The 19,206-nt window shown below is 40.1% G+C and overlaps 1 protein-coding gene across 3 annotated transcripts in view; it reads left to right on the forward strand.

Annotated features, from left to right (window-relative positions):
- Positions 1–19,206, forward strand: part of raph1b (Ras association (RalGDS/AF-6) and pleckstrin homology domains 1b) — a 112,939-nt gene that overhangs the window by 53,377 nt on the left and 40,356 nt on the right. For all 3 annotated transcript variants that reach the window (XM_088330465.1, XM_088330466.1, XM_088330467.1), the window contains exon 3: positions 13,992–14,111. In XM_088330465.1, the coding sequence (XP_088186591.1) occupies positions 13,992–14,111 (120 nt within the window). The remainder of the gene's footprint in view (positions 1–13,991; positions 14,112–19,206) is intronic.

Genomic DNA, 19,206 nt, shown 5'->3' on the forward strand with positions numbered 1-19,206 from the left:
AGCGGCCGTGCAGCCATGTAAGGCGCTAACCTGCTTATTGGGGGTATTAGGGGTTCAGTGTCTTACCCAAGGACACTTTGACATGTAACACAGACGAGCCGGGATTTGAACTGGGATCCCTTGATCCCAAGACGAGCGCTCTACCTCCTGAGCTACTGCCGCCCTATAAGTCCACCTGAAGTTGCCAAAGCCAGGTGCCTCTCACATAGACGCTGGACTTGTATATCTTTCTCTCTCTCTTTCTCTCACTCTCTCTCTTTTCCTCCCTTTTTCTCTCACTCTCTGTCTCTCTCACTTTCACTCTCTGTGTCTTTTTTTCTCTTTCTTTGTTCCTCTATGTCTATTTCTCTCTGTGTCTTCTTACCTTCTTTTGTTTTCTCTACCTTTTTTACTCTTCTCTCTCTCTCTCTCTCTCTCTCTCTTTCCCCCTCTCTCACTATTTTTTTTTATCTCTTGTTTCTAATATTCTCTCTCTCTTATCTCTCTTTCTCTTTCTCCCTTTCTCTCTTTCTTTGTCCCACCCTCTCTCTTTTTCTCTCTTTCTCTCTTTCTCCTATATCGTTCTCTTTCTTTTTTCTTTCTCTCTATTTTACTAGTCCTACCCCCGAGAGAATGTTTGTTTTATCGTGTGGCCCCCGAGTTAAAATGAGTTTGACACCCCTGCTCTAAATCAACACGTTATATTGGGTATTTCTGTGTTCTATTTCTTTTATTTTATTATTATTATTTTCTTTTCAACACAAGGATACTGCTGGAAGTGTGAATTTCCCTACGGGGACGAATAAAGTATCTATATCTCTATCTCAATATCTACCTGTGTATCTATCTGTATATCTATCTGTATATCTCTATCTGTCTTCTATCTATCTCTATATCTATCTCTATCTGTCTTCTATCCATCTGTCGTCTATCTATCTATCTGTCTTCTATCTCTATATTTCTATCCATATCACTACATATCTCTGTAGGGCGCCCGCTTTGAGACTGGGAGGTCGCTGGTTCGCGCCTCGGCCGAGTCATACCTAAGACTTATAACATTGGTAAAAATGGCGGCGCCCTCTGTTGGCTGCGGCTGCATCGGCTCGCTACAACGGGTCAGGTGTATCGACATTTCGTTCTGTGTACATTGTTACAAAGAATGACAATACAAAGGAAATTATTATTATTATTATTATTATATCTATCTATCTATATCTATTTATCTATCTCTCTCTATCTCTACCTATCTCTCTTTCTATCTATCTCTCTCTATCTCTATCTATCTATCTATCTATCTTTCAAACTGATCCGCGTTGGTTTCCAAGCTCATCAGTCTTTGTTTGTTTTGGTATTAAACTGGTAATAGATGATACAGTTACTCATAACTGGTAATGAAAACTGAGTGTTATTTATTATTATTTCATACCTGTCGACCTCCACGGCAAACTGTCGTATTTCCCCTTACAAAATACAATTATTTTTTTTTTTCAAACGTGTTTATTTGTAGTTTAACATGTTGTATATGTGTTTCGTTATATCATATATATTGTTAATGAACATTTTGTTGTGAGATACTGAGTTGCTCGACATGACTGAGGTATATTATATAAAAGTTAAAAAATGAAGTCGCTTGGACGTTTGAGAGGCGGCTCTCTTTCAAGAGTTGAGCCGAAAAAGCCGGTTCTCTAAAAAGAGACGGACTTTCACTACACAACTACCACGGAATGATGCATGATGGGAAATCCCCAGGCGGCAGACGCATGCGCACAGTTGCATCAAACCGCTCGCTTCGTTTGCATTGCAACTTACTAAGATCTTCCGGAACCTATCTAGTGTAAAAAGGTGCGAGCCGTTTCCTTTGAAATGAACGTGGAATAAGAAAGATTGATGCGGTTGAGAAAATGGTCTGAGCGCTTTTTTTTCCGGCCATTTTTTACAACCGAGGAGGAAGTCGCCCTAACTTTTGAAGCTCATCTTCCAAAAGTAAGTTAAACTAAACTTTATTTATCTTTATAGAGCATATTATTTTATGAAATGTTTCTTTTTGAGTACAAAACAATCCAGGTTACTTATACAAGCCTGAAACATACTTATATTATCCTTAAACATGGCATTGAAGCAACTTAACAACAAAGTCAACTTACTAAGATCTTCCGGAACCTATCTAGTGTAAAAAGGCACGAGCGGTTTCATTTGAAATGAAGGTGGAATAAGAAAGATTGATGCGGTTGAGAAAATGGTCGTACCGCTTTTTTTTCCGGCCATTTTTTACAATCGAGGAGGAATTCACCTAACTCTTGAAGCTCATCTTCAAAGAGTAAGTTAAACTCAACTTTATTTATCTTTATAGAGCATATTATTTTATGAAATGTTTCTTTTTGAGTACAAAACAATCCAGGTTACTTATAAGCCTGAATCGTATCTCGACCCGACTTCAAGTTCTCGTTTCCTGACTTCTCGGGTCACTAATGCGGTCGCATTGATTAGCCTGGAAGAAAGCGTCTCGACCACCAACGAAATCCTGTAAGGAATGAATCATATCCTGCCCGACATTCCTCTCCGGGGGGTTTTCGGCATCAAAGGAATTGCTGGACTACAAATCCGGCATTAGCCATGACTGTAGTCATTGGACTCGAAGGGAAAACAAGAACCTGAGTTTCCCATTTACTGCATGTTGAAAGATGCGATTGGCAGGTACAAAAATAGTCCTGAGTGGAACTGAATCGCGAGACCTTTTTACTACAATAGGGTTTAACCAGCTACAACAGGGGTCTGCAGTGTCCGGGTCCCGTTAAAAGTAATCCAAGGAAAAAAAGTGTATATTTCCAAAGGTAAGGGTGGGAAAAATATATATCCACTATTGTCTGCTGTGTCCACAAACACTCACCTTTACCGGTCCCCACTTCCCGTCATCCCCCGCGTCTGTTACGCCCCTTCTTTTTAATTGGTCAGTGCAAGACTTATCAGAATAAGTGTCCAAAATAAATACATTACAAAAATATACGGTTGCAAATACATATTATACATGGTTACACATATTTACAAAGAAAGGCGGTACACCTAGAGAGTTTTCAAAGCTTTAATAATAATATTATAACTTTCATCCCAAACTGTGCCTGTGAAGGGTAGCAAAACGCTACTAGCAACACGCTCACAATGCAGTTAACAGGTCTGTTAAAATAAACTTACCGTACATTTAGAAATCATTGCTGTTACGATTGTCGAGAAAAATTGACCAAACCTTACATTGTTTATTTGATGTTACTAGTGTCAATAAAATTGTTCAAACCAGGTAAACCATTCTCATCATCCTCCAGATAACTGACGTCATCAAAGATGTCCTCCTTTAGTATGGGAAAGAGACTTTGTCATATTGACGTCGTCCCACGCTCCCTTATTCAAAAACACGCTAGCAACACGTTCGCAAGATAAAGCTTGCGTGCTGTAGCTCTGTTTCCTTCTTTATCGGACTGCTCGACTGCCTTGAACTCGAGCATCACATAAATTGGCCGCATCGCTGAATAAGCCGCAGGGTTGAATGTTTTGGGAAAAAAGTAGCGGCTTATAGTCCGGAATTTACGGTATTCTTTTTCAGAGAGCCACACCATCCATCCATCCATTATCTGCACCGCAGATTTAATACAAGAGAAATACTACAAAAATACAACAGCAGTAACATTACAAAAATATGAAAGAAACGCAACAAAAATACTATTATGAAAATACTTAAAAAATAGTTGTACAGAAATACTACGTTTTCCGAAAAGACGTGACGTAAACAACTCAAGAGAGGGCGGAAAACCGGAGCGTTGACCACGGCGTCAGGTATGAGTCGGCACGCTGCTGTTCAACAGCCAAAATAACGCAGTGTTTTCAGTAACGGCGGAAAAAGTACTGAGTTAGATGACACCGGCACTGAAAAAAATAACACGGTGACGTAACTGCGTTATTTATAGCTATGCAAAAAATGTGTAGTTGCCGTTGGAAACGTCTTACAGTCTTTTGGTTGCCAAATTCGTCTCCAAGCCACGTCAGTTATTCCATGTCGTGTGGCTGAAGATGCACAGTCAGCAAGTTCCGTATTTTTGTTTGAACCCTCATTTCTCCTAAGTACAAAAAAAAGCACGAGTTGTATTGGATATGTAAACATACTATACCCAGTGTTCATTTTATATCTGAAAAGTGATGGGTCCCGGGGACTCGTATGGTCAAAAATCTATGGGTCCCAACCAATGTTCCCTCTAAGCTGCGCGCCTGCGCAATCGCCCACTGCCCGCACATTCTCAGCGCACAAAAAATTCTAGCCAGCGCACAAACATCAGGGCTCGAAATTGCTAATTAAGAAGCGAATTACGTCAAAGTTACAGTGCATGAATGCAAAAATACTCGGGTTCCCCTGACGCTGTTTTCTAAATGCGGTATTTTGAAGTCAATCTCGAAGTCGAACGAAGTTGAGTAAAGTCAGTAGAGTTTTTCGAGAACCGGCTTCTTTGGCTCGGCTCACTAAAAAGAACCGTCTCTTTTGGGTCCCAAACGGCTCTTCAGGTTGTTTTTGCTTCTTTAATCCCTACACGAATCCCTATTATGGAAAATTGTGCACAAAATGACAAAAAGGAAGGGGGGGTAATAGAACAAAAAAGAAAAAAACACAAAATGAAAAAGTAGTGAAAAGCTGAGAAAAAAACAAAACAAAAGGAAGAGAAAATAGAAGGAAAATTTCAGAAAAAAAGCCGGAAAAAAAAGAAAAGAAAGAAACTTAGTTAAAAAAAGTAAATAGAGAACAAAAAGAAAAAAGTAACAGCTAGGAAAAAATAAACACAATGAGATTTTTTTTAAAGGAATTAAAAAAACAGGGAAAAATAAGAAAAAGTTTGTGTTGCATTCAAATCATTTCCAATTATACCAAGTCAATCTTGTTGCCAACATTGTACTTCCACTAAAAAATGTGATTAAATACAGTTCGGTATCGTGCAACCGACTCAATAAACCCCTAAAAATGTTTATGTGAAAAAAAGATACCAGGAAAAAAAAGAAAACAGTCAGATGGTTCAGTCCAACTTTTTACCCCCTTAAAATTCCCAAAGCTTGCAAAGACGCAAATACGTGTCGAGAACACGTGCGGATGCGGTGTCCGTACGATGTCACTCAAATGCATCGTTCCATCATTCGGAAGGTCAAAGTCTTGGGATTCAAGAAATGCCAACCATTCCTTAGTTTCTATTTTCTTTTTCGCTCGCAACTTTACTGTGCATATGACAATAAACACTTGGAATTGAGTTGAATTTAAAAATAGACACTCCATTCCATCCATTATCTGCACCGCTAATCACAGAAACATCGAGTTCAGTCTGAAACAAGATACAGGGAAAATATATAGCCGGAGTAGCTCACCGAAGTCGTTGTGTTCATAATAATGTGCAGCCAATGTCCTCTTATATCTGTGAGTGTAGTAAATCCAGGAGAATAAAATATTTACAAATACAGAATAGTAAAAAAATGCTTTCTGTATGCTGTCAACCAAGTGCTCTACGCATTCATCTTTTTGGCCAATTGCAGGCTTTGTTTTGCCTCTTCAGCCAATGCCAGCCTGTAAATGATAAAAAGGATCCGCCCCTTGACCTCCGAATAACTTTAGCCAATAGTGATGGATTCAACTGATGATTGACACATCTTTTTCGGCCAATCGCAGGCTTTGTTTTACAGCTTAAGCCTATGCCAGCCTGTAAATGATAAAAAGGATCCGCCCCCTTTACCTCCAAATAACTTTAGCCAATAGTGATCGATTCAAATGATGATTGACACATTGGTTAGCCAGTGAAGCGCCGGTAAATAAATCCCAGCATACACCGCGGACTACTTGGCCTTCGGGGGGAAATCTAGTCAGCGACTGCAAGTTAGTTGGAAGACTTTGCGATTTAATGTTGATCCATATATAAGGCGCACTGTATTATAAGGCGCATGGTCAGCTTTAGAAAAAAATTAAGACTTTTAGGTGTGCCCTATAGTGCGGAAAATACGGTACTTTGTACGGTAAAAACGTACAGCTTGACGGGTACGCTCCCGCCTCAGCAGCAAAAGGGACTTCCGATCTCTGACATTTCTGACCTCCGAGCAACCCTTCGACTCGCAGGGGATTGATGATTACCGGACACGCTCGGGCAAGAAAACGGAAACCCCGCAGGATCCAGAAGCCAAAACTGTCCTGTCTAAAATGATGCCTTGGGACACACACGCGCTTTCCATCAACCCCCCCTGAACCTCCCTCGGGTCATACTCCGTAATCTTAAAAGCATCGGCTCAGATGGTAATTCGCTTAAAACGGCCCTAGCACTCACCATTAAGCATGCGGTTCCATTAGAAAGAGACCGACCCGCTTTTTTTTTGGGTTTTACTGTGTTTGTATTTTTTAAACAGCTGAAATTTCAGTTAGTATGGCAATAATTCATCTTGTAGAACACGGGTGTCAAAGAGGCGGCCCGCGGGCCGGATCAGGCCCGCTAAGGGATTGAATCCGGCCCGCCAGACAACACTCAGAGAAGCGCAAGAGAAAAACGAGCTGCAGGTTGAACTAGGTCAATTTGATGTTGCCAAAGCCAGGGGCCTCGAACAAAGACACTGTACTTGTATTTCTCTGTCTCTTTCTCTCCATCTCTTTCACTCTCCATGTCTCTCTTTTTCTCTTCCTTTGTTGCTCTTTGTCTCTTTCTCTCTCTGTGTCTTTTAACCTCTTTTGCTCTAACTTCCTTTTTTCCTTTTCTCTCTTTTCTCTTTCTCTCACACAAGGATACTGCTGGAAGTGTGAATTTCCAGCCGGAGATGAATAAAGTATCCATCCTTCTATACATCTAGACATCTAGACATCTATCTATATATCTAGACATCTATCCATCTAGAAATGTATCCATCTAGACATCTATTTATCTAGACATCTATCTATCTAGACATTTATCTATCTATCTAAACATCCATCTATCTAGACATCTATCTATCTAAACATCTATCTATCTAAACATCTATCTATCCATCTATCTATCTAGACATCTATCTAGAGATCTATTTATCTAGACATCTATCTATCTAGACATTTATCTATCTATCTAAACATCCATCTATCTAGACATCTATCTATCTAAACATCTATCTATCTAAACATCTATCTATCCATCTATCTATCTAGACATCTATCTAGAGATCTATTTATCTAGACATCTATCTATCTAGACATTTATCTATCTATCTAAACATCCATCTATCTAGACATCTATCTATCTAAACATCTATCTATCTAAACATCTATCTATCCATCTATCTATCTAGACATCTATCTAGAGATCTATTTATCTAGACATCTATCTATCCAGACATTTATCCATTTAGGTATCTATCTATCTCTATCTGTCTATCTAGACATCTATCTATCTAGACATCTATCTAGACATCTATATATCTAGACATCTAGACATCTTTCTAGACATCTATCTATCTAGACATCTATCTAGAGATCTATCTATATATCTATCTATCTCTATCTATCTATCTAGACATCTATCTATCTATCTAGACATCTATCTATTCAGACATTTATCCATTTATGTATCTATCTATCTCTATCTATCTAGACATCTATCTATCTATCTATCTATCTAGAGATCTATCTAGAGATCTATCTAGACATCTATCTATCTATATATCTAAACATCTATCCATCTATCTAGACATTTATCCATCTATGTATCCATCTATCTATCTAGACATCTATCTAGATATCTATCTATCTAGACATCTATCTATGTATCTACCTATGTATCTATCTATCTATTTATATCTGAGAATTTTAAAAAATGGTCTTAAATAGTCCTTGAAAAAGGTGTTCGAACCCCTGTTGCTAGCTTCTACCGACAATTGCGTCCCGAAGAACTGCTAGCTGTTCAAACACAGCTGTTAAAACGTGAATATTTGCACAACGAGCGCCACCAAAGTGAGTATTGGCAAACAATTTGGCTTTCGGCCATCTTGCACTCATAGTCCTTCCCCGCAGTCCTTGGAGCTTGCGCATTGCACGCTCACTCCCACTGCACGGCAAATTTATTCAACACATGAAAGAAATACTACCTGAGCTGCCTTTGTATCCATAGATTTTTTTTACTCCTATCAAAGGATTTGAAATTTCATTTGGCGCTACCTTGTTCCTCAACCGTAATGCGTTCCTGGTTCTTGGTTGTGAACCGAAACATTTTTTCCCATAGGAAACAATGGTAAGTATTTTAATCCGTTCCACCCATTCAAAAAAAAAACTAAAATATCAAGAAAATGTGTATCCAAACATTAAAGACCAGGGTTGGGTAGGGTTACTTTAACTGGATTACTTTCAATGACTGTTTGATGACTCCAATACCAAATATGCTAATAAAAGACTAAATATGAATAAAATGATGACTCACAACACGTGGTAAGCTTTCTCTCCTGGCTTTGATTTCTTTGATCTCCAGGGTTGGGTAGGGTTACTTTAACTTGATTACTTTCAATGACTTTTGGATGACTCCAATACCAAATATGCTAATCAAAGACAAAAGAGACGCAATATGAATCAAATGATGACTCGTAACACGTGGTAAGCTTTCTCTCCTGGCTTTGATCTCTTTGATCTCCAGGGTTGGGTAGGGTTACTTGAACTGGATTACTTTCAATGACTTTTGGATGACTCCAATACCAAATATGCTAATAAAAGACAAAAGAAACGCAATATGGATCAAATGATGACTCGCAACACGTGGTGAGATTCCTCTCCTGGCTTTGATCTCTTTGATCTCCGGCAAAACGAACATAAAATGCGACAGAAACTAAATGAAAAGAAATCCAAAGAGCTTGCAACATCATTTTTGCCGTTCCATGTATTCCGTTAATCCCCAAGCCTACACAAAATTGAGTCATTTTATTCATATTTAGTTTCTTTTGTCTTTTATTAGCATATTTGGTATTGGAGTAATCCAAAAGTAATTGAAAGTAATCAGGTTAAAGTAACCCTACCCAACCCTGTTAAAGACCATACAGTACATGTTTACATAATATATAATAAACTATTATGCCTGTATTAGGCAATGTATTGTATTAGATTAACCAACCACATAAAAATGGTGGGGGCAGTTGCAAATGATTAAATTTAAAATCGACATGTAAAATGATTTTTTTTAAGAAGTGCCAGGGAGCCACTAGGGAGTGCCAAAGACCAGCTCGTACACGGAAGCAGATGTTTATCGATTTTGTTAATATTTATTGAGGATGACTTAAAACCTAGCTAAAGACACTCCCAGAGGCCTAAAGCACTACTGTGTAAATTTTCTCGAAAACCGGTTCAGGTGTTTCGGAGCTTATAAACCACATACGAACACACGCGCAAATCGGGATTTATAAATAAGTTTGGATTCGATTTAGACAGTTGAATAAATTGTATCACCAACCTTTTTCCTCTTGATTTGTACCTTGTTTAATTCAACTAGCGCAGCTTTATAGTTTTTTTCTAACATGTTATCTCTTACAGCCGCTAACAATAGCGGCTAGCATAGCAGCCATGCTTTGCCAGAAAACTGTTGACACCATCTTCTGGCTGAAATAAGCATTGCAGCCTCTGTCGAGCTCCTTTTGTTGCTCAGGCCGGTATGTGAAATTCTTAGACGTGATCAAATAAACTCTCCTTTTTACATCTTTTTGGGGTTTTGAATCAGTCCGTTTCTTACTTTCTCCATTTTCATTATGAATTTAAGAAACCTGGTACGCCTCCTCTTCTTCAGCATTATGCGCTCTGTGGCTGGTATTATTTTTTTATTAAAAACGGACAGTTTAATCAAATATTTCTGAACTTATATATAAATCCTTCTTTGGGTGCGTACGTGTGTGTTTGTATGTGGTTTATAGGCTCCGAAACGGTGTGACTGATTTTGATAAAAATGTACACAGTTGTAGTTTAGACTTCTGAGAGTGTTTTTAGCTAGGTTTTAAGGCACCCACAATAAATACCAACAAACTCTGCTTTCGTGTACAAGTGGCTCCGGAGCGTCATGCGGCTCTTTGGCACTCCCTAGTCCCCTAGCTCTGGTGTCAGAGGTGCTAGCATAGCAGCTAGCTTCAGCCATGCTTTGTCAGAAAACCGTTGACACCATCTTATGGCTGAAATCACCATGGCAGCCTCAGTCGAGCTCCTTTTGTTGCGCGTGCAGGTATGGGGAATTCTTAGATGTGTTCGAATCAACTCTTCTTTTTACATCTTTGGCATTTGGACTGTATTTGAATCAGTCCGTTTCTTTCTTTCACCATTTTCATTAGGAATAAAAGAATTTTCGGACGCGTGTGAAATCATATGAGTTAATAATTATCAAGTGAAATGTGTTTTCTTTGTATATTCTGTTCATAGCGTGTCCTATTATAATTCTAATGGTTACCTAATAGCAACAAATTGAGTAGCTGCTAGCAATAGCAGCTAGCTTTGGTGTTAGAGCCGCTAGCATTAGCATAGCGGCTAGCTTCGATCATGCGTCGTCAGAAAAATCTGACTCCTTTAACCAAACACAACCTACATTCACCCAACAATTCGTGCTCCTTTCTTGATGGAAAAGACAAGAAAAGCCGCCATTTTCACACGGGGGCAGATTTAATTTCATTAGCATTTGAACTAAGTGAACTCCATCGAATACGGCCGAATTAGTGCCGTTGGAGTTTCTGGCAAGCCTTCTCCTCAAGTCCTCTAGCTTTTTCTTCTTGGCCCACATCTCCCCGCACGATGGGGTGCCGACTCCTCCCATGGGTGCGCCTGGGCTTCACCATCTCGTTGAAGAGCGACGCGATGTCTGTGGTTCCTCAAAACAACGGAGAGCGTTTCTCAAAACAATGCCTGCCGTCCTCCGTCATCAGGGCCTCTCTGCGTCTGGATGCGCTGATGATCTTATCAGCCATACGTCCCGTTCCCGCCATTCCTATAAACAATATTTCCTACCTAGGTGCCCTGAACTTTCACTGCTCGTTGAATAAAGGCACAGTCAGTAAATAACTACAGCATTAAACTCAATAAATGGAACTTGTATTCAATAGTATAAAATCCTTTATAGTTAAATGTATAAAATCCTTCAGTGTGGGTTATTTCCTATTGTACATTGAAGGTTTTTCTACAGCACTTTGAGTTGTTAAAATCAATTTTTATTCGATCTGATAACGTATATGGGGAGAGATTTGCCTCAAAAACAAACATATTCCCGATTTACTCAAGATTTAAAAATCATATTTCTTGATAAATGATGCAGGATCGCATATTTAAATCTTCGATATATTTGTAGCTCTGCAAAAAACACGATGACACCATATTTCTTCTTTTAATGCGACTGAAAAATTGGGAAAAGATGTTTTTGAAAGTCCTTAAAAATGCTTGGATTTGACCGTGAAAAGAGTGTACGAAACCAGATAACATCAATCATTTGGTACTGTGACTAAAATATTGTGTTTTTATGAGATCAAACTTAATGTCTTTTCACATGTGCCTGTGCGGTCTAGCGAAAGCTACCCTTTATTTGGATTTACCTTTACCGGACTGGTGGTGTCCCGCAGAATTTGAAATAAAATAAATTTGCTTTGGGTCAAAAAAATCGGTCCCTTCTCAAGGTTTTTTTATTTTCCTCATGTTGAGGTTTTTTGAGTTTTTCCTTGCCCTCATGTAGGTTTTAGATCAGGGGATGGTGTCATAATAGTCTGTGGTTTGTAATAATATGTGGTCTGTGAAGCCCTCTGAGACTCTTTGTGATTAAGGGCTATACAAATAAACATGACTTGACTTGAGGTTTTTGAGTTTTCCCTTGCCCTCATGTAGGGTTTAGATCAGGGGATGGTGTCATATTAGCCTGTAGTTTGCAATAGTATGTGGTCTGTGCAGTCCTTTGAGACTCCTTGTGGTTAAGGACCAAACTAATAAACAGAAGTTGACTTAACTTGAGGTTTTTGAGTTTTTCCTTGGCCTCATGTAGGTTTTAGATCTGGGGATGGTGTCATAATAGTCTGTGGTCTGTGAAGCCCTTGGAGACTCTTTGTGATTAAGGGCTATACAAATAAACTTGACCTGGCTTGACGTTTTTGAGTTTTCCCTTGCCCTCATGTAGGTTTTAGATCAGGGGATGGTGTCATAATAGTCTGTGGTTTGTAATAATCTGTGGTCTTTGCAGCCCTTTGAGACTCCTTGTGATCAAGGGTGTCACAAATAAATAGGACTTGATTTGAAGTTTTTGAGTTTTCCCTTGGCCTCATGTAGGTTTTAGATCAGGCGATGGTGTCATAATAGTCTGTGGTTTGCAATATTATGTGATGCCCTTTGAGACTCTTTGTGATTAAGGGCTATACAAATAAACTTGAGTTGGATTGAAGTTTTTGAGTTTATCCTTGCCCTCATGTGGGTTTTAGATCAGTGAATGGTGTCATAACAGTCTGTAGTTTGCAGTAATCTGTTGTCTGTGCAGTCCTTTGAGACTCCTTGAGATTAAGGGCTTTACAAATAAACAGGACTTGGCTGGAAGTTTTTGAGTTTTCCCTTGCCCTCATGTAGGTTTTAGATCAGGGGATGTTGGCATAATAGTCTGTAGTTTGCAATAGTATGTGGTCCGTGCAGTTCTTTGAGACTCTTAGTGATTAAGGGTGTCACAAATAAACAGGACTTGACTTGAGGTTTTTGAGTTTTTCATTTCCCTCATGTAGGTTTTAGATCAGGGGATGGTGTCATAATAGTCTGTAGTTTGCAATAGTATGTGGTCTGTGCAGCCCTTTGAGACTCCTTGTGATTAAGGGCGTCACAAATAAACAGGACTTGACTTGACTTGAATTGGGTGATGTGGCACTTTCATCGTTTCCCTCCGTGTCCATAAGAGGGAGCTGTTTTCCTTTTTCTAAAGAAGCTGCAGCCGTGTGCTTTGCAGTGAGCCAGACTGCTTTGCATGGCATTGTCTCCATGGCAACGCCCCTCACTTCGGTTTTGGGTCCACGACCAGCGGTAACAACCATGCAAATACATAAACGTAGCATATTACTCGATAATCTGCCTTCACATCCGGGACGATTTTAGGATCAGTGCTTTGGCGGTGCCGAGCAAAAAAAACAATTTTTCTGAAAGTGATTTAGTTTCATTCAACACTGTTCAGGAGTGTCGCTTGCTGTTTGTGAACATCACATTATACTTTGTGGTGACCAGAAACAGTACAGACGCTGCCCTACTTACAAACAAGTTCCGGACAATTGTTTGTAAGTTGAATTTGTTTGCTCGGATAGCTTAGCATGGTAATTCCATAATGCATAGTCAGTGTTGACAAATGAGGCAGCTTACACACATCCAACACTTATGCTTGGCTGTTCATTGTTGAATTTTATTTAATGCAGCTAAAATCCATCCATTATCTGCACCGCTTATCCTCAGTAGGGTCACGGGGGTGCTGGAGCCCATCCCAGTTATCTTCTGGAAGTGGGCAGGGGACACCCTGAACCGGTTGCCAGCCAGTTGCAGGGCACACAGGGACACTCGCTCATTCGCACCTAGGGACAATTTGGACTGGCAAATTAACCTAACATGAACATGCAAACTCCACACAGGAGGTTCGATCATGACCTCTGAACTCTGCCGCACACGCGCTAACCACTGCACCAATGTGCTGCCCTACAGCTAAAATGAGGACAAATATCTGTTGATGATATCATAGTCATGGTAAACATAACCACTATCTCACTGTGACACACCGGAGTCTCCACAGACTCTGCCGCTATGCCGCAAGCGACACTAGTTGTTCACATTTATGTTTTGTTTTACTTTTTAGAAATTGGTCATTTAGCGTTTTACATCGTATTACAGCCTATCCTCTCCTTTATCAAGGAAAAAAGATTTATAAAAATCGTTTTGGGGGCGGGACCTAAGTTGAAATTGAAAAACAGGGTCGTTACCACCCCCATGCTTCACAAAACTTGAGCACTGATTTGCGCGTGTGTTTTTCTGCTAGATGGAGCAAGTATCAGATGACGAGTTGGATCATGGAGCTGAGGAGGACAGCGATAAGGAGGACCAAGACCTGGACAAGATGTTTGGCGCCTGGCTGGGGGAATTGGACAAGCTCACACAGGTGAACATATAGAATACAAGTCCAAGAAGGACATGGACACACAAATACAGGGTGGCCCCAACAAAATGCAATAGTTTTTTTTTTCTAGTTCAGATGTGATTTCGGAATAAAACGGCGGATACTGGGTTCAGGTGCTTACAAAAAAAAATTCTAAAAATGGGCAAATATTCAAAGAATTCCACTGACAGGTGCCCCAATATCTCTTGGCACTCTATTTTCACATTTTCAGACGGAATTTAGAGATATAATTTCTTGCATAAGCACATTATCTGCCATTATTACTTAAAAAAACAAACAAAAAAGTCGATTGGCCATTTTGATATCACATAGAGAAAACCCAAGGAAATACAAAATTCTGTTTTGAATAGTTAATTCTCTTAAGGCACAAAAAAATCCAAAGCTTTCTCACCCTATGTGAAAAAATAATTGCCCCCTGGACCTAATACCAAGTTTGGCCACCCTTGGCAGGGATAACAGAAATCAAACAATTACGATAATTGGTAATCAGTCTTTCATAATGCTCCAGAGGAATTTTGGCCCATTCCTCTTTGCAAAATTGTTTCAAATCTGCCATATTGGAAAGCTTTTAAGCATGAACAGCCTGTATAAGGCCACACCACAGCATCTCAATTGGATTAATTCCATACTTTGACTTGGGCGATCCAGAACCTTCATTTTGTATGTTTTTTTGAGCCATTCTGTAAAAATCTTGAGGATAATCAAGATGCATTTTGGATAACGTGAGACCACTCTTTGTGTTCTTTTGTGAAAGCAGTGGTTTTCGTATCGGAACTTGATCGTTGTCCTGCTGCATAATCCAAGAGTTGAATTTGAGGGCACGATCCGTCAGGATCTTCTGGTAAACACCAGAATTCATAGTACCATCAACTACAGCAAGTGAACCCGGTTCTGAGGTAGCAAAGCAGCCCAGTTAATGTGTTCATGACTGAACTATAAGAAAGAAACTGGCTACAAAATGCCATCCATGTGGGAGTTCCCAGGCGAAAACCACTGCTGTCACAAAATAACACATTGAGTCGTCTCACATTTGCCGAAAAGCATCTTGATTATCCTCAAGACTTTTGGAGGAATCTTCTGTGGACTGATGAGTCAAAAATTGAACTTTTGGAAAGGTGTGAAGCCTGTCACATGTGGGGTGAAAAAGGATTTGACAAAAACAACATGACGCCAACAGTAAAGTGCGGTGGCATTGTGATAGTCTGGGGCCGCTTTGCTGCCTCAGAACCTGGACAACTTGCTCTGGTTTTCGGTATTATGAATTGTGGTGTTTAACAGAAGATCCTAAACAAGAACAACCGGCTATCAGTTGTTCCCCTCCAACTCAAACGCTCTTGAATCAGACAGCAGACGAACCATACAAAACACACAAACTAGTCCACCTCTGAATGGATCAAAAATAATAACAATAATAAAAAATGAAGGTTCTGTAGTGGCCAAGTCAAAGTTCAGATTAAAATCCAATTACGATGCTGTGGTTGTGACCTTAAACGGGCCGTTCATGCTAGAAAACCCTCCAATGTGGCAGATTTGAAACCATTTTGCAAAGAAGAGTGGGCCAAAATTGTGAGAAGCCGCTGTGATTGGTCCGCGCCGTGTCAATACAAATTTCCAAACCATGATTGAAGAATGGGAGGAGGGGTGATAGGACGGTGCCAGGCACTTACTCCCAACACCCCAGGCGAGGTGATTAGTCATTGTTATCTGCACAGACTGAAACCAAAGACACATTCCAAAGCAAAGGTGGTTTACGACACCCTTCTCTCAGAGTTTGCCCTCAAACACTGAAGTCAGATTTTAGAACAAGTATATTTGACTTTACGTAAGATAAAACGGCGTATAAAATAGTATATAACTTCATTACCCAAGAACTACAGGGAGTGCAGAATTATTGGGCAAATGAGTATTTTGACCACATCATCCTCTTTATGCATGTTGTCTTACTCCAAGCTGTATAGGCTCGAAAGCCTACTACCAATTAAGCATATCAGGTGATGTGCATCTCTGTAATGAGAAGGGGTGTGGTCTAATGACATCAACACCCTATATCAGGTGTGCATAATTATTAGGCAACTTCCTTTCCTTTGGCAAAATGGGTCAGAAAAGGGACTTGACAGGCTCTGAAAAGTCAAAAATAGTGAGATATCTTGCAGAGGGATGCAGCACTCTTAAAATTGCCAAGCTTCTGAAGCGTGATCATCGAACAATCAAGCGTTACATTCAAAATAGTCAACAGGGTCGCAAGAAGCGTGTAGAAAAACCAAGGCGCAAAATAACTGCCCGTGAACTGAGAAAAGTCAAGCGTACAGCTGCCAAGATGCCACTTGCCACCAGTTTTGCCATATTTCAGAGTTGCAACATCACTGGAGTGCCCAAAAGCACAAGGTGTGCAATACTCAGAGACATGGCCAAGGTAAGAAAGGCTGAAAAACGACCACCACTGAACAAGACACACAAGCTGAAACGTCAAGACTGGGCCAAGAAAAATCTCAAGACGGATTTTTCTAAGGTTTTATGGACTGATGAAATGAGAGTGAGTCTTGATGGGCCAGATGGATGGGCCCGTGTCTGGATCGGTAAAGGGCAGAGAGCTCCAGTCCGCCTCAGACGCCAGCTAGGTGGAGGTGGGGTACTGGTATGGGCTGGTATCATCAAAGATGAGCTTGTGGGGCCTTTTCGGGTTGAGGATGGACTCAAGCTCAACTCCCAGTCCTACTGCCAGTTTCTGGAAGACACCTTCTTCAAGCAGTGGTACAGGAAGAAGTCCGCATCCTTCAAGAAAAACATGATTTTCATGCAGGACAACGCTCCATCACACGCATCCAAGTACTCCACAGCGTGGCTGGCAAGAAAGGGTCTAAAAGAAGAAAAACTAATGACATGGCCTCCTTGTTCACCTGATCTGAACCCCATAGAGAACCTGTGGTCCCTCATCAAATGTGAGATTTACAAGGAGGGAAAACAGTACACCTCTCTGAACAGTGTCTGGGAGGCTGTGGTTGCTGCTGCACGCAATGTTGATCGTGAACAGATCAAAGCACTGACAGAATCCATGGATGGCAGGCTTTTGAGTGTCCTTGCAAAGAAAGGTGGCTATATTGGTCACTGATTTGTTTTTGTTTTGTTTTTGAATGTCAGAAATGTATATTTGTGAATGTTGAGCTGTTATATTGGTTTCCCTGATGAAAATAAATAATTGAAATGGGTATACATTTGTTTTTTGTTAAGTTGCCTAATAATTATGCACAGCAATAGTCACCTGCACACACAGATATCCTCCTAAAATAGCTAAAACTAAAAAAGCCCCACTCCAACTTCCAAAATATTCAGCTTTGATATTAATGAGACTTTTGGGTTCATTAAGAACATGGTTGTTGTTCAATAATAAAATTAATCCTCAAAAATACAACTTGCCTAATAATTCTGCACTCCCTGTATAAGGCCGGCATAACTCACCTGGTTGAATGTTGAATGTTCACAAACATGGCCTCCTCACATCTGCAAGAGTCCAGTGAATCCAACCGTGTAAGATATTTACTCCTAAGTACATGATCAATTCTCAATTATTATAAATATTTGATTTCCGTTATCTCTGCCAAAGGTGGCCCAACTCACTATTGGGTTCAGGGGGCAATCAGTTTTTCAGATGGGACCAGAAAGCTTTGGTCTTTTTGTGCCTTAATAAATAGAATTAACTATTCTGTTTCCTTGGATTGTTTCTATTTACCGTATTTTCCGCACTACAAGGCGCACCGGGTTATAGGGCGCACCCCGAAAAAATAGTTTTTGGTCCTATTTTTGACATACATAAGACGCACCGGATTATAAGGCGCTACAATGGGAACATCGACAAAACAGTCAAGATAGTTCAGTCCAACTGATTACCCCCTTAACATTCCCAAAGCTTGCAAAGACGCAAATACGTGTCGAGAACACGTGCGGATGCGGTGTCCGTACGATGTCACTCAAATGCATCGTTCCAAATATCATTCGGAAGGTTAAAGTCTTGGGATTCAAGAAATGCCAACCATTCCTTAGTTTCTATTTTCTTTTTCGCTCGCAACTTTACTGTGCATATGACAATAAACACTTGGAATTGAGTTTAATTTAAAAATAGACACTCTATTCCAGCCATTATCTGCACCGCTTATCACAGAAACATCGAGTTCAGTCTGAAACAAGATACAGGGACAATATAAAACCCGGAGTAGCTCACCGAAGTCGTTGTGTTCATAATAATGTGCAGCCAATGTCCTCTTATATCCGTGAGGGTAGTAAATCCAGGAGAATAAAGTATTTACAAATACAGAATAGAAAAAAATGCTTTCTCATTGCCGTCAGCCACGTGCTATACGCATTCATCTTTTTCGGCCAATTGCAGGCTTTGTTTTGCCGTTTAAGCCAATGCCAGCCTGTAAATGATAAAAAGGATCCGCCCCTTGACCTTCGAATAACTTTAGCCAATGGTGATCGATTCAAATGATGATTGACACATGGGTTAGCCAATGAAACGCCGGTAAATAAATCCCAGCATACACCGCGTACTACTCCACGTTCGGGGGAAAATCGAGTCGGCGGCTGTTGCGTAGGTTGCGAGACCTTGCGATTTAATATTGATCCATAAATATGGCGCACTGTATTATAAGGCGCATGGTCAGCTTTTGAAAAAAATAAAGGCTTTTAGGTGCGCCTTATAGTGCGGAAAATACGGTAATATTAAAATTGGTTTGATGATCTGAAACCTTAGTGAGTGATAAATGTGCAAAAAACACAGGAATCAGGAAGGGGGCAAATAATTTTTCGCGGCACTGTAAATGGCCTTTTTAGATCAGTATGGACAGAAAATACTCGTTTTGGATGGAATAGTTACCATAGCAACTTCAATGCTGGAACTGCTTTTGCCTCATTCCGTGTCCTAGCAACTCACCTTCTACCATCTCCACTGTGCAATGCAATCAACTCTTTAACGTTCCGACCGACTGTTGATAAATAAAAAAAAAAGGTGTCCGTACGATGCGTCACCAGCTCACAAAAATCAGGGCTCGAAATTGCTAATTAAGAAGCGAATTAAGTCAAA

This window comes from Urocampus carinirostris, chromosome 3, assembly GCF_059441175.1.
Source record: "Urocampus carinirostris isolate Australia breed hairy pipefish chromosome 3, RoL_Ucar_1.0, whole genome shotgun sequence".
Lineage (NCBI taxonomy): Eukaryota > Metazoa > Chordata > Actinopteri > Syngnathiformes > Syngnathidae > Urocampus > Urocampus carinirostris.